Below are 16372 nucleotides of genomic sequence, written 5' to 3'. Positions count from 1 at the left end.
CAAATTCAATTTCTTTCAGCACTTTGAGAACACTGTATTAGCCTTTTAGCTATATTTTTAATGCGGGAAAAAAAACTGAAGGAAAAACAATAAAGAGGATCCTGGTGCACTTTTTTTCACATTCATTCAAAGGATAAGTAAGCATTCTAAATTTGACTTTCTTATAAAAGATTTCTAGTATTGGACTGGCTAACGTTTTAAATGAAATTCTTGTAATTCTGTCGATCTTAATAACATGATTTCCTTTCTTTTCTTTCATAACATATATCAATGTCCTTTCTATGGAACAGCATTTAGTTTAGGTTTTAAAAGCATGATCCAAGTCGCACAATATTAAGCAACCATCATAATCACTATTACAACTCTGCCCGCCTTAAGAATAAGTAAACATTTTTAATACAGCAATGGAAGGGGGGGGGCTGAAAAGCGATTTGAACTGACTTCCCTTCCCCTTAATCATACCCGAGAATGCAAGTGTCCCGCATCTCAGATCAAACTGAGACTCGGTTTTACTGACGTAACCAGTAACCCTATCCACCTCTCACACTGCGGAGGCCGGCAGGGCAGAGGCTGCCGCCAAGTACACCACTCATCAGAGCCTGCCCCGTTCCACCCCCGCGTTTCAGTCATGCTTTCCAGAAATGGGGTCACTCACTCCGTAACTATTACACACGCGCAGCCTACCATCCGGTAATCCCTCAAAGTCCGCTGCGAGAATAGAAGGCAGCAAAAAGTCAAGAAGGAAGAGTCACAGACGCGCCACCATCAGGAATCGATTTTCCACTCGGGAGAGGAGCGCTGATACCCTGGAATGGGTCTTGTCCGGATTGCTTTCGCAGACCCTGAGTTGGTTCTGGGACAGGGGCCTGCTGCGAAAAGCTCGGTGGTGTGAAGTGTCCAGGGAAACTCTATTTTGCCTCGTTTGGGTATGCTCTTTGGGGTTTTTGTCATTCAGGTGGCTGTCTTAGGGAGAGTCACCAGATCCCCGGCGAGGAAAACCAGAAAGCTCTGTAAGCCGACTGCTGATCTCGAATATTACCCACTCTCCTCCGACCGACAGGAAACTCAAGTTAAACTCGTAGTGGCGGGGTCCTTGAGATCAGGCACCTCAGAGATGAAAGAGTAGGGGGTGGAGCACCTCAAGCTTCCACTTTTTCCCGGGAAGCAGCAGAAACTGCTGCAGCAGACTTGGGCGGGGGGCGCAGAACCCTTGGCAGTCTCGTACCCCTTACCCGAAACTCCCACAGGCCGCCACCCTTGCCCCCGGGCGCCCGTCTCCCAGCAGCAACTCCCTCCCTCGGCCGGACTGGAGTCTCGCCTTCTCGGCGAACCCAGTCCACACCTCTCTCATCTCCCAAAGTCGCCAAGGTCCAGCGACGCCCCGATCCAGCAGGGCCAAACTTCCCAACTCCCCGCCAGCCCTCACTCTGCCTCCTGCTTCCCCCACGCAAAGTTGATTAAAATCTGCTTCCAGCAAAGCCCCAGCACCCACTCCAAACCCCACGCGCCACCACACCGGCAGCTCCCCCCGAGTAAGGGAGGAAGGTGAGGGTGCGGGTGGGAGGAACAGACCGGCAGACAGACCAACCCCAGCACCCCGATCCGGAATCCCGCACCCAGGGGAGGCGCGACAGGAGCAGAAGTGGCCGAGCGACCGGCTCCCGTGAGGGGGTGCGCCGGCCCTGGCCACCCCGGCACTCACCTCAGCACTGTCGGACGGGCTCTCCACAGCCATCTTCTGCCACGGGTCCGCCAGCTGCGCCAGCGGCATCTTCCCCCCCACCCCGGCCCGCCGCCTTCACCGCCTCCTCCCTCCCCGCCCGCCCCGCAGCCGGCCCTGCTCCGTCGCCGCCTGAGCCCCACGGCAGCGGCGGCGGCAATAGCGGCAACGGCAACAGCAGCAGCAGCAGCAGCAGCAGCAACAACAGCAGCGGCAGCCGCGGCGGCCCCAGAGAGCTCGACGCAGACACTGACCGCCCAAACGCCGAGCGCCTGGCCAGAAACGCCCGAGCGCCCAGCGAGTCTTGCACCGCCGCCCGGCACCCGGTCTCGCCCCTTTCTTCCTCTCCTCCTTCCGCCGTCGGGACTAGGGCTCCGCCCCCTCCCCCCTCCCCCCCCCCCGCGCCGGTTCCCGCGCCCGCTCCCAGCAGAACAGCGAGCGCCGCGCGCTCCCCCACTTCCGCTCACAACATGGCGCCTAAGCGATACCTGTCTCTCAGAGCGAGGCTGGCCAACGCCGCCACCGCCGCGCGCACCCAGGGGCGGGACTATCGGAAGACACGCCCCGAACCGCCTAGCTCCGCTCCGCCCTTTTCCCACCCCACCCCCCCTTCTTCGCCCGGGCTTCTGGGCGAGCCCAAGAGATCTGGGGGCGTCTGCGGGAGGCGGGGGAAAGACTCAGGAAGGGCAGGAGAGACGAAAGGATGGGCGCCTTTAATTGCCACGAGGCCAAGCAGGTCGGAAGCGCCTTGGAAATATGAGCGCGAACAGTGGTCCTCTCCAATCTAGGCTCTGGGAGCGCAGTCCTGGGCCAATGACCCGGTGAGGAGGCGTGAAATGTCTTTTCCGCCTTTCTCCTCAGGGGTGTGAGGGCGCCTAGCCTGTAAGCACATCTCGAAGTGACCCAAGACCTTCCCACTCCAGGATCACACGAGGGGCATTCACCTGCCCCTACCGGCTTTTGGATAGGGATTCGGAGGCTTCGTGCCTGGGAGCCCCGTGGGGGTTCGGCCCCCGGTGTGATTCAAGACCCTCCACGTTGACCCTCTTGTATTACATTTTTGATAGTAGTTCAGATTCATTCGTCCTCCAGAGTGGCTCCCTTTTCCCGCTCTAATGTTACTCCCCAAGTTCATAGAGCCCTAGAGCTTCACCCTGGACTTTCACCCCCCTCCCCAGTCTTCGAGAAAGAGGGAACAGGGAGGTTTCTTAAGGTTGTCTTTTTCCAAAGATGAGGAGTTATTAAAAATACTGTATCTTGTAGGCAGGAGAGCGAGATTCTTGCTCCTCTGTTGACTTTAAAAGATTCGATTTTTCAAAATCAGGCTGGCTGTGGGCGGAGGAGGAGAAAGGGAGGGGAGGGGCTCTAACTCCTCCTCCTGCCCAAGATGGGGAAGCCCTGGGTTGAGGAGACCCAATCCTTAGAAAGCGATGCAACCTCGGAAGATTTAGGGGGAAGAGGCCTGAATGCCCCCAGTGAGTCTCAGGAGGGTTTGACCCCCTAGTTCACCAAGCCAGGTGCCAGGGCTCGCTGAGTGCGCGCTGCTGAAATGTGTAAAAGTCCCCAGGCTGGAGTGGAAAGCTACTGCAGCCCCTGGCTAACCGCCCTGCAAAAGGAAGGAAAAAAGCAAAGGGAAATCTCCTGGCCGGCCTGTCCTTTTGAGTCCCTCGGGCCTCCAGGCATCCTAGTCCTCCCACGCCTGGCGACCGCAGCGCGTCTTCCCCGCTGTGCTCCCCATACACGCCTTTTAACAGCTTCCTTTCATCATCCCAGGACCCAGGCACCTAGAAAGCCCTAGCCTTCCTCCCTAACGCAAGTGTGAAAATGAGATTAGAGACCCACACCCAGCCGACCAGGTCTGTGCGGGTAGCGCAGTTTTCCCGCTGGGACCTGCCAGCTGCACGTGTTGGGCTTTGCTGACTACTGTCTAGTCAGCGCGCTCCTTGACCCAGGCTCCAGATTAGGGAGCCTCATGGCCTTCTCAGGAAGCTCTAACTTGTTTAGGGAGGCTGAGAGAAGGTAGGCGGAAATCCTTGCTGCGTGCTGTCTCTCTCAGTCGTGGACTGTGGGACATCTCGAGTTGGGCAACTAGGCAGGCTTAGCGTGGTTTAGGGAAGGGGAACAGATGGATCTACTTGGCTCATGCTCTTGCCACTTCCTTCATCATATTTGATTCAGGTGCTACAAATCCAGCCTGTGCCCGAACTCAGCTAATTTGGCAGCTTCTTTGTGTAATTCTCTACTATAAAACATGCTTGTAGAAGTTTGAAATAAGGAGTTATGTATTATTTTTCATTTAAGCACATAATGTTTAATTTTTCTTGCGTTTACATTGCCAAGCCACACTACCACTCCTCATAGCAAAAAGAAGTTCGTCAATTTGGTTGGTTTAAGGTAAATTAGCCCCCTAGTGATCAATTATTCCCAGTTAGCATTCTTGCTTTAGTAAAAACATACGTAGTTGAAGACAGTTATGTGCCTAACATTCTCCAGCGCTAATTATTCCACACAAAGCATGAAATAATCTTTTTAAAAATAAAGCAAATTGTTTGCCATTTTCAGTTTCAACTTTTACTTATTTCCATTTATCTTGAAAACCAAGAGGAATAACTTGTAAACAAAGTTAATTGATTTGTACAAGTATTGTGGATGCTGGTGACATTGTAGAAATCAAGCATTAAAAGGACCGTGAATGGATTAAAGTACCACTACCACAAATGTATTGAACATAGAATCAACTCAAAAATATCTGTGAATTGGTTAAGAATAACACTATTCTCTTTCCTCTCACACCCAAAGAGATTTTTTTTGTTAACAAGAAGCTTTTCTCTCTTTTATTTCTTCTATTAAATTCAAGAGCGTTGCCGTCATTATCTTTGGTTGAGGAATTTGGGGAAAATCAAATGAAATTGGAAGATTCTTTTAGCATATAAGTTGCTATTGCCCTAAGCAGGGCTACTTTTTTATTCTCCTAACAAAGAAGGACTCTAAGTGTACCTATTCAAAGAATAGCTGCCTCCTATCTCTAGATCTGCAAAGGCTAATATGGCAGCCATTAGCCACACTTGGCTACTGAGCACCTAAAATGAGGCTGGCAGTCAAAATTGAGATGTGCTGTAAGTGAAGTTTGTACCAGATTTCAAAGACTTAGTAATAAAATTACATATCTAATTAATACTTTTTACTATTGACTACATGTTGAAATATTTTGAATGTTGTGTTAAATTATTTCATTAAATTGATGTCACTTAAAAACATGTTTAGTGTGGCTACTATAAATATACTTAACCTACATGGCTTGTCAAGGTTTACACTACAGTTCTGTAAGGCAGCACTGTTCTAGAACTTTTTTTTTTTTTTTACCCTTTTATGTATTCCTACCAGTCCTATAACCTTCAGTGTCTATTTTGGCAACCTCAGTACAAAATCAGCAGAAAGGAGTGATTCAGTTATCTCCTAATCTCTTTACCCCAAGTATTCAGAACCAAAATACAGTGTTGGAAAGTCAGTACTGGAAACTACAACAAAAGAAACAGCAAACTTCAGTAGAAAATCTGAACTAGGTTTCCAAGAAATCATTCCTAATGTATGACAGTACAACTAGATTTAACCTTCTCTGCCCCTAACAATTTCCGGCTATAATTATAACCTTTGCATAGAAGTTTAAATTGGCATTTATGTAACAAAATAACATTTGTTCAAAAGTGGAGTTACCTCTGTCTGGAAAGGTTGCAAGATGACTTAGCTATGGCTCATGGTGCAATCTCTCCCTCACATATATCCAAAATTCACAGCTCTATACAGATTCTCCACTACTATAGAAAACTCATCAACTGTAAACATCATCACTTCCAGGAAAAGACTTTTTCTTTTACATTATCTGGAGCATATTTATTTTTGACAAAAGAAAAAGTAATCACTTGAGGCTATTTGATTGGTTTCAGAGAAAAAGAAAGTTAAGGTTTAGGCTTATATTCTATCTCACACAAGACAATAATTTAACAAAATACATGATTCCATGTCTTTTATGTGTGTGAAGTTTTACTTTGAAATTTCTCAAATAAAAATTATTGAGAATATTTTGGGGTTTGAGGATGTAGCTCAGTGGTAGACCTCTTGCCTAGCATTTGAGAGGCTGTGGGTTCAGTCCCAATAACTCCCCCAAAACCAAAACCAAAAGCAGAAACCAAATCTCAAACCAAACCAAACCAAACAAAAACCACCTCATGAGCACACATCTTAAGAGAAAACAGGATTATCTAGACCTGTTTGAATATTTTATTTAAGAAAATTCAAAATTGAAACATGTAAGAATGTTTTCTAGGTTTCCCTCCAAATATAAAGTTCAATGATTTTATAGTTGCATATGATGAAAACCATTATTAAAATCTATTAAGAACTAAGGCAAAGATATTTTTTTTTTCTGGTAGTGGGGCTTGAACCCAGGGATGCTCTACCACTGAGTTACATCTGAAGCCCTTTTTATATTTTGAGACATAGTCTCACTAAATTGGGCAGGCAGGACTCAACATTGTGATCCTCCTGCCTCGACTTCCCACAGTGCTAGGATTACAGGCATGCACCCTACCACACTTGGGTAAAGTGAAGGTATTGTATGATACAACTACATGAAATGTCTTAATATTTTTCCCAGTAAGATAAGACAGATCTGTGTCAAAATTCCAGGTTCTTTTTATCTTTCTAAGCTTCAACTTTGCCTAGAACAGGTACTGGCATATAGTAGTTGCTCAACAAATATTTGCAAAATAAGCTTTGTTTCCTTATCTGAAAATAGAGAAAATAACCACTTCTTAGGATTGTTGGGAAGACTGAATCAAGATAGCATCAGTCAAATATTAATCATAGCGTCTGCTAAATAGAAAGCATTTAATAAATGGAGCTATTGTTAGCAGCTTCAGAAGGGGAGTATTCCTGCAATTTCTGCATACACAATATATTTGAAATACATCACTCTCAAAAGTTTTTTTTTTTTTTTTTTGGTACCGAGGATCAAACTTGGGAATCGAACTTGGGACCTTGCGCGTGTGAGGCAGGCAACAGAACCACTGAGCTAAATCCCCAGCCCTCACTCTCAAAAGTTATCTCTTTCCATTTGTTATGTGAGCATTTTATTGTAGTATGATCTATTTCTTTAGGACACTTATATCACAAAAAAGATAATGTGAGTAACTTCCTGTGGAATGCAAATAAAACATCATGCAGGGTAACTGATTGTTCTGTTTTTCTAGCTACAAGTGTTGAAATGCAAATGATTACAGATCAGTTGTCTCATAGACTATGATCAAAACTCTTTTTCTATAATGCTCAAAAGAAACCAACAAATGCCTGATTCAAAGTTAACATTACCTGACTCATACTTATGTAGAGAAGATGAGAAGTACAGGGAAGAATGGAACCCGTGTCAGACATACTTTAATGTTTTTTTCTTTTATTAGTTTCCAAAATGTCTAATCCTTAGAGGTGTCATTTCATTTCAGAGTCATTTGAAGGGAAAGAATTATGGAGCTGTGAGACTTGACAAGGAACTGAGAAGCCATTCTTGGAGCTTAATAAGCTACTGTTTTCCATAAGTTTTCATTTTACTAGAACAGAAAAAGCTCTCTAAATGTTCTTGTTTATAAACACTAATTCATAAGAGAGAGATAATACATAAAATTTCAATTTTAAACTGATATTAAAAATGGTTGCTTCTACATTAAGCAAAAATCACAGTATAAAGTATTCCTTCAGAGGATAAACATCCCTGTTTTATAACTATCAATTTACTTTACTTGGTTACAACAGTGGTTCTCAAATTTTTTTTCAATCCACAAAGCATTCTCAGACAAAAATCCCAAGGACCACCAGTTCCTACTCATCACTATAAAAGAAAGAAAGACATTCCAAAACTTTATGAAACTGTTGCTGTTATTGCGGCTTTTTGAAAAAGTTTATATTTGTGCTTTTGAATGGAGATTTAACTCTGCAGCTGGAAAAGATACTTTAAGAAAATTTCTGGCATTTTTAGTATCTTGCATTTAAGACCAACCTATAACTAGACCTCAAGTGAAAGTGACACTATGGAATTAAGTGGAACTCTGTTTAGTAGCCACCAACTAGTCCCAAATCTCTATGCTTGGGAAATCTACAGCTTTAATCACAATAATTGTGTGAGTGGTGCACGGTCAAATCAGGTCTGTTGCTGGAAAAACTGATAGTGGAGTAACTATGCTATACTTATAAATGAAGTACATTATTATCAAACAGCACACTGATTATGATTTCAGTAGCTTTATTTTCAAGTCAACTTTCATGTAACTAGTAAGATAAAAAATACATACTCTCAGGGTCATAAATACTAGAGAATTCCTTTTTTAAAAAAGAAATCTGAATTTAGCTTACAACTGCCAGCTAATTAAGGGAAGGATTTTATAGATTAAATAATTTGAAAATTTAAGAAATCTCACCTGATAAACTGTATACAAATGAGTTCATATTTAATCAAGAATAAGCCAATGGGAGGTAGCATTGGCAGATTTGGATGTTTTGCAATCTTTTGTAATTATAGTGATGATGATGATAACAGTCAGATGTTTATCAAACACTTACTATGGGTCAGGCATGTACTTCACATGTATTAATCTCTTTAATTGTCTCATCTGTCTCTTAAGAATACTAAATATATATTAAAAGCAGCTAAGAACTATTGAGTGCTTGCAAACTATTAAATTGGTCACACACATTATCTTGTTTCAACATTGGGTAATGTTAGTAAAAGTGAGTGTTTAATTCTGATAGTGAATGAATATTTTCCACTATAATTCATTCAAAAATATCAGGAAGATTCTTGGGAAAATGTACCATAAAATATAATTAAATAAGTATTTAAGAGAATATCTTTATTAAATAAACCTGCAACCATATTGTTCTCTTATCTTTTATTTTATTTTACCTCTGTGGGAACATTAAGATTTTGTGAAATGTCATTTTGAGAAAAAAATGAAAACACATTTCACTTTCTCCAAAGAGCAATATAAGGTTTTTGAAAGGATATTAAAGTAAACAATGAAACCTCTTTTCCATAGGTTATCACAGGTATTTAGACAGCTGTTGTGGGTTGAATTATATTCCCCTCGACAATGATATATTTGAAGTTCTAATCTCTGGTACATATTTTCAAATGTGATCTTATTTGGAAATAGTGTCTCTGCAGATGTACTTAAAGTGAGGTCATACTTGAGTAGGGTGGGCCTAATCCAATATGACTAGTGTTCTTATAAGAAGATGGCTATGTGAAGACAGAGGTATAGAGAGAATGCCATGGAAAGATGAAAGATTGGAATGAAGCACCTACCGGCCAAGGGATGCCAAAGATGGCTGACAAACCACTAGGAGCTAGGACATGACAAGGAACTAGGAACAAGCAAGGAAGAGTTTCCTACAGGTTTCCAAGGAAGTATGATTTTTGACTTCTATCTTCTACAACTCTTAAAGAAATACATTTCTGTTGTTCTAAGCTATCCACTTTGTGGTATTTTGTTGTGGTAGACTTAGCAGAGTAATACAATCATTGAAGGGAGTTTTACATATACCTTTGCAATGTACTTTTCACTACTGAAAGTACCACATATGCTATTAAGAATTTCCTAAAATAGGGTATATCTCTGTAAATAACATGGAAAAATAACAATAGAGAGGAATTTGTAATATTTTAAAATGGATTAGGAACAGAGCCTAGAATTTAATTTCTTCAAGTTAAACACTTAATGCCAAAAAAATCCCTGATTTTTCTTTATAGATCTCTGGACACCAGATGACTGTATATGAATAATTTCCCCCTAGTATAGTACAGTCCTATTATTTGTTATGCTGAAGTGGAAAAAATTATACTATAGCTTCTTAAATGTTTCTGGCTAGGAGGTCCAGGTTTGGGCTGATTTCATTTGTCATTTAGAAACTAACTCTTCTTCACCTCTCTTCCTGTATTTTTCAAGGTGGTTTGTGGTATCGCCATCTATTTAGTTCACTAAATTAGAAATATAGGGCTCAGGGCCTGGGGTATTAGCTCAGTGTTAAAGTGTATGCTTAGCTTTTGCAAGGCCCTAGACTCATTCCAAGTAGAGAAAAGAGAGCAAAAGCAAGAATGAGAGAGAGAGAGAGAGAGAGAGAGAGAGAGAGAGAGAGAGAGAGAGAAGAAATGATGCAGGGTTCTTAATGTTATCCAATCCTCCTTTGCCCCTTCTTCCCTCACTTCCTCCCCACATTATTTGACAGCTAGATTGTGCTAATTCTACTTTCTAATCTGGATTTTGTCAAACTCTATCACTTTTATCCAATGTAAGACCCTCACCATTTCTGGCCTGAATTATGATAACTTCTTTCAGAGCCTTTCTGACTTTCACCCATTCACTACATGTAGCTAAAGGGTGTATCCTAAATGAAAATCTCATCTTGTTATACCCCCTGCTTAAAACCCACAATCACTTTTCAAAACTCAGGATAAAACTCCAGTACCATTCTACAGACAAGCCTGGCAAAAATGAGAAACAAAGGTGGATCTCCAGTTGGAATTTACAACAGGCTACTATAAGTCTGGAAAAAAGGTTAAATGATATGGACCCTAGAATCCTGAAGAGATGAGAGCCAGATTAGCAGATGGCTATCCTCTTTTCTCCTTTGAGAAAAGGCTAAAGTTTGGAACTCTTTATCTGACAATGGTCCCTAAAGATAGTTCAGTAATGCTAAGTACATTCACCCTGTTGCACAACCAATATCCAGAATTTTTTCATCTTGCAAAGCTGGAACTCCATGCCCATTAAACAACAACTCCCCGTTTTCCTCATTCCTCAACTCCTGGTAACCACCATTCTACTTTCTGCCTCTGTGAATCTGTCTACTGTTGATACCTCATTAAGTAGGATCATAAAATTTGTCTTTTTGTGACTGGCTTATTCCACGTAGCACTATGTTCTCAAGTTTATGCATTTGGTAGCATATGACAAGATTTCCTTCCTTAAGGCTGAATAATATTCGCTTGCATGTTGTCACACTATATATGTGTATAACTTTTCTCTATATTTTCTGATGCCTGGTTTTACATTCTCAAATTAATCTCAATCCACTGACAAGATTCATTTTGCGAAGATACACAATAGTGAATTTACTTCTCAGCTTATTTGTTATAAGTATATTTTTCTTTTGGCTGCTTATTTCTTTTTTTTATTAAATTCTTTTATTGGTATATTGTAGGTATACAACACAATTACATTTCTCATTGGGAATTGGACCTTTACATAATGCATCTTGGTTCTTATTTTTTCCCCATTCCTAGCCCTCCCTTCACCCCCTCCACCCTTCCCTATTTACAAAGACTTTATTTCCATTTTTTCCATTTCTCATCATTTTTCCTTTCCCTTCTTTCCTTTCCCCTGCCCCTCCCACTACCCCTACCCCTTTGGACCTTTTCTTCCTATTTTGCATTATCGATTATTCATTCTAATCACTGGTACATTTTAGGTATACAATATAATGACATTCATCATTGGAAATTTGCACCTTTCCATAGTCTCTCTTGGTTCTTATTTTTCACCCTTGCCCAGCCCTCCCTTCAACCCCTCCAGTCCTCCCTATTTACAAAGATTTTGTTCCTATTTTTCCATTTTCTCATATTAATCCCATTCCCTTCTATCCTTTCCCCTAGCCCTCCCACTTCCTTCCCCTTTGCCCTTTTTCTTCCTATTTCACATTACCTATTATACATTTAGTCCTTATTTACACTTTCAGTTTCTCACACCAGAGAAACTATTCGGTATTTACACAGGTGTGTCCTATTTATTTCACTTGAGAGTATGGCCTCAATGTGCATCCACTCAGCTATAAATGTCTCTAATTTCTCCTTTTTTATGGCTGAGTAGTACTCCATTTTATAAAAAAAACCCACATTTTCTTGATCCAGTCTCCAGTTGATGGGCATTTGGGCTGTTTCCAAGTTTTAGCTATTACAAACTGTGCTGCTATGAACATGGGTGCACATATATCACTGTGGTATGATTCTTTTAATTCTTTGGGGAAGATCCCCAGCAGTGGAATAGTGGGGTCAAATGGGACTTCCAATCCTAGTTCTTTGAGGTATCTCCATACTGATTTCCACAGTGCTTGCATCAGTCTGCACTCCCACCAGCTTTTGGCTGCTTATTTCAACATCTGGATCATTACTATTGATTCTCTCCATTGATTATCTTTCTTTTCTCTTAAGCATGGGTCATGTTTTCCATTTCTTCATATGTCTAATAATTTTGGTTAATATCTTAGATATTGTAAATGACATGCATAGGGATTCTGGATTCTGTTATGTTCCTCCAAAGGAGTTTTGATCTTTTTGTTTGTTTTTGTAGGCAATGAACTTGGCTGAACTTAAATTCCAAGCTGTCTCCCTGTGGCGGGTAGCAGCTGAAATCTTAGCCATTGTAAGCCTTTGCTGAACTATTAGAGTCTGCCCTGTACCTGAGCTTCCAGGATCAGCCAGAGATTTAGGCAAAATTTAAACACTGAATTTTAAGCTCTTATCTGACTCTTTCCTTTCTGAGATTTCTACTGCTCTCCCTAACTTCTGACTTCTGGTTCTGTCTACTGGTTTTAGTGACCCTACTTGATGAAGACTGGGACTTGTCTTCAGGCAAAAAGCTGTAAAATAAATATAGGAAACTCACGAAGAGCTGGTGTTTTGTTTCAAGTATTAACCCTCTTCAGAATCTGCCTGCTTTTGTTTGTTCTCTAGTGTCTCTAGGTAGGATTTTTTTTTTTTTTTTGGTACCGGGGATCGAACTTGGGTCCTTGTGCTTGCGCAGCAGGTGGTGAAACCACTGAGCTAAATCCCCAGCCCTCTAGGTAGGATTTTAAAAAATTTATCCAATCTGTATAGCTGTTATATAGAGAAAGGTGGCTATCTATGGGAGCTACTCAAACATTATTAGTGGTAGAAGCGCTCCACAAATTAAAAATCTTCCTTGATTCTCTATTGAAGTCAGTGGATCAAATCTAGGACTTGATATTATGGGCTCTTCCTGAATGGATTACTACTCATGCTTTCCCACATATGCTAAGACCTTGTTCTTTCCTGTTAAATGCTCTTTCAGTCTCTTCCTATCAAAATATTATACATTTTTCAAGGGCCTCAGGGCTTGGTCCCTGGTGTCTGCGCTAATCTATCAACACTCTCTCCCTATTGATTGTGTCCATGTCCATGGCTTTAAATACTAATTTTTTTTTTTTTTTTTGGTACTGGGGATCAAACTCGGGTCCTCGCGCTTGCGCAGCAGGCAGCGAAACCACTGAGCTAAATCCCCGGCCCCTTTAAATACTATTTACATGCCAGTGATTCACAAGTCTATATCTTCAGCTCTTAGGTATCCACTGAGCTCCAGATTTGTATATTTGACTCTCTATATAATATCTCCACTTGGATATCCAACAGGCATCTCAAATTTAATGTGGTCAAATTAGAATTCTTGTTTACCTCTTCTCTCAACTCCACTCTCTCTAAAGGCTTTTTAAATTTCAGTAAATGTCATCTCTATTCATAAACCAAAAAGCCTAGGAGTCATCTTAATTCCTGTACTTTCTTTACACATCACAGGCAATTCATTAGGAAGCCTATTTGGCTCTAGCTTCACAACAGATCTACAATCTGTCCACTTTTCACTAGATCTTTTGCTGCCATTGGAATTTAAATTACTATGATATTTCACCTGGATTCTTTCAGTAGTCTCCTGAGAAATATTCCTGTTCCCTTTCTCACCTCCCTGTAAGCCATTATCCAGCCACAGTGATCTTTTGAAAGTGCAAGCCAGATCATGTTATCCTCCTGCTCAGCCCTTCAGTGGCGTCTAGAAGCACTAAGTGAAAAGTCTAAATTCCTTCCTATGGCCCACATAGTCTCACATGATCTGAACTCTATCTTTTGACTTCCTCCCCTATCACTCTCTCCTTCTCTCAATGCACTCTGCCCCTATTCAATTTCTTGATGTCTCTAAGCTCTTTTTTATTGGAACATTAGACCCTCAAAACTTTATTTGCTCATCATCTATCTTCCTTGTTGGATTGCAGTTTCTTACTGAGCTTATCCAGTGATTTTTTTCCTTGAAAGAAGGAATAAATTCAACATCAATCCATTTTCTTCACAAAGCCTTTACTGTATTTCCCTGATGGAAATGTACTTTCACCCTACTTGAATTTTATGTCCATATCTCTTTTAGCATTTACCATTTCCTATCTCATGTCTGTGTGTTTTATTTTCCCAAAGTAACTTTGAAATCAGAAAGGGCAAGGTCCCCACCTGATTCATTTGAGCATCTCCCCACATGCCCTACTACAGGGTTTTGCACAGAAAAATGGTGATAGAGGTTAAATGGGTGAATAAATAATCAAGTCAATATGTATTTCTATTAAAGGAGAGTATTAAGATTAAAAACAGTGCCAACAACAGTCTTAAGTTATTGCTAAATTCTTCTGGAATTAATGAAAGATAATTCACACACTTAAGTCTATATTATGAAGTGTTCACTAGGGGTTCTTAATGTTTTAGTGCTTAAATAGAAATGCTTGAAACTACTGAAGTATTCAGATTGAGGTAAATTTAAACAACACTGCCTGAAATGTTCATGTAGGCAATATATCTAAATGTTATGAAAACATGCCAGTGAGTCATGGTTAACTCAGCCAGCAGAATTCCATGGGTATAGTCTCTATAATGGATAGGTAGCAATTATGGGGTCATACTCATAAAGTTTGAATGGTGAATTTTATCAAGATCCATTTAAACATAATTCTAGTCCCCAAAGTGGAAAAGTTTTCACTTTAATTACACAAATCTCAGACATGAACCTTAAATAGCCTACTTTTTATGATCTCATCTTCCTCCTTGGCTCCATTTTATTTATTCTTTCTAGTTTTCCAGCCTGGTTGCTGAACTATGCTTTTTTCTGTTACTATTTCAAGCTTCTACTCAGCCTCTAAACTCATTCAACAAACCCATTAAGGTTATAAAAGTTTTACCTCAGAGAAATGCTCTGTAATATATATTTTATCTAATAGAATAATTGACAAGTTTTTTTTACTGCCATTGTTTGCTGGTTATTTTTTTTTAAAGCTCCTTTTACTTCCTTTATTAACTCTCTTTTATAGTAGGGTCTCAGTCTTAGATTGGAGATTATTTGAGGTGATTGCTTATATATTTCCATTTTCTGCACTTTCGTATTTTGCATGTATTCTATTGTATTTTACACAAGTTCAACCCAGAAGATTTCAATAAATTGAAAAGAGAAACTGAAGCAGAGCCAACATGAAAAAATATCTAATCAAAAACTATGTGATCAGGTAAATTAAATGCAAAGCTATGATGCTTCTAATTTTGACCTGCAAAAGACATTGTTCACAAATGACAGTGTGGAACAAAGTACTAAATAATTCAAGACCACTGATGTCATTGTTATCTGCAAAAATACATTTGACTGAAGATGAATAATCTTTTTTCTCCTCAAGTCCTTTTGTAGAAAAGATTTTTCCTTTCTCATTTGAAATTTCAATTCCATTCATTTTTTAAAATCTCAGTTAAGCTTTTAGAGTAGTGCACAAAAGCTAATATGAAATGAAGCTAAAGAATTATCCTTTAGGGGAGCCTTCTCATTTAGGATGTTTTTGACTGCAGAGAGCTGAATAGCCAACTAAAGGTAATTTAAGAAATAAGGGCATTTGTGATCTTACATAACAAGGACTGGAGAATAGGATGATTACAAGGTTACTTAATTCAGTGGCTTGACAATGTCGTTGAGAGCCCTGAATCATTCCATACTTTTGTCCTGTCATTCTCAGAGAATTGGTTTGGCCTTCTCATTTGCCCTATCATGGTTTTAACATCTGCACCACAGTTTCACTATCATAGGTAGACAAAATAGTACCCTGAGGAAGAGTAGGGACATTTCTCCTTACAGGTTTATTATATTTTTAATGAGGAGGAAATCCCTCTTTAAACCCTACAATCTACATATTTCTCCTCATGTCTTATTGGCTAGGATTGGGTTACATGTTTATGTACTATCTGCAAGGGAGGCTAAGGAAGCAGGTATATGTTGTTTGCAGCCTTCGAGGTCTACAACACTTTCAAGTTCCATAGTCATGCTTTTTAAAAAAAAATAATTTTATTGGTACATTTTAGGTATACAATATAATTACATTCAACATTGGAAATTTGCACCTTTACATAATCTCTCTTGGTTCTTATTTTTCCCCATTCATTCCCCATGCTTTTCTATAGTGTCATATTGTATTATGCTTTCCCTTGCTCTCTCTGCTCAGCCATAATTTCAGCTTTTCTGTACTTTCAAAAGAATATGTATACATCAGGGCCTTTGCACACACTATGTCTACCTCTTGGCCATCTCTTCTTCTGAATATCTGCATGACTTATGCCCTCATTTCTTCAGGTGACATAGGAGCAAAGAGTACTCTATCAAAAATAGCAGCTCTCACCTCCCTCCTCCATGGTTCTTTATCCCCTTCCCCTCTTTTAATTTTCCATAGTACTTACCACCAATATATACATATATGTATTATATATGTGTGTGTGCATTTATGTATGAGGTGTGATCAAAATAT

The 16372-nt window shown here is 40.5% G+C and overlaps 1 protein-coding gene across 7 annotated transcripts in view; it reads right to left on the bottom strand.

Moving 5' to 3' along the window:
* The window catches only part of Rps6ka3 (ribosomal protein S6 kinase A3), a 109768-nt gene extending 107504 nt beyond the window's left edge, over positions 1 to 2264 (bottom strand). The window contains exon 1 of one of the 7 annotated variants that reach the window (XM_087193645.1): positions 2209 to 2264. Coding sequence is in view for 1 of the 7 variants with exons in the window: in XM_004866175.4 (XP_004866232.1) it covers positions 1703 to 1771 (69 nt within the window). In the remaining 6 variants the exon portion in view is untranslated. Of the gene's footprint in view, positions 1 to 1702; positions 2108 to 2208 lie in introns of those variants that run through there. The other 6 variants (XM_087193646.1, XM_004866178.3, XM_004866175.4 and 3 more) reach the window with 6 other exon arrangements.
* Between the last annotated feature and the right edge of the window lie 14108 nt (positions 2265 to 16372).

This window comes from Heterocephalus glaber, unplaced genomic scaffold (genome assembly GCF_053883595.1).
Source record: "Heterocephalus glaber isolate CG9 unplaced genomic scaffold, H.glaber_assembly_v1.0 deba00001594, whole genome shotgun sequence".
Lineage (NCBI taxonomy): Eukaryota > Metazoa > Chordata > Mammalia > Rodentia > Bathyergidae > Heterocephalus > Heterocephalus glaber.
This window is presented reverse-complemented; position numbering and strand designations above follow the sequence as displayed.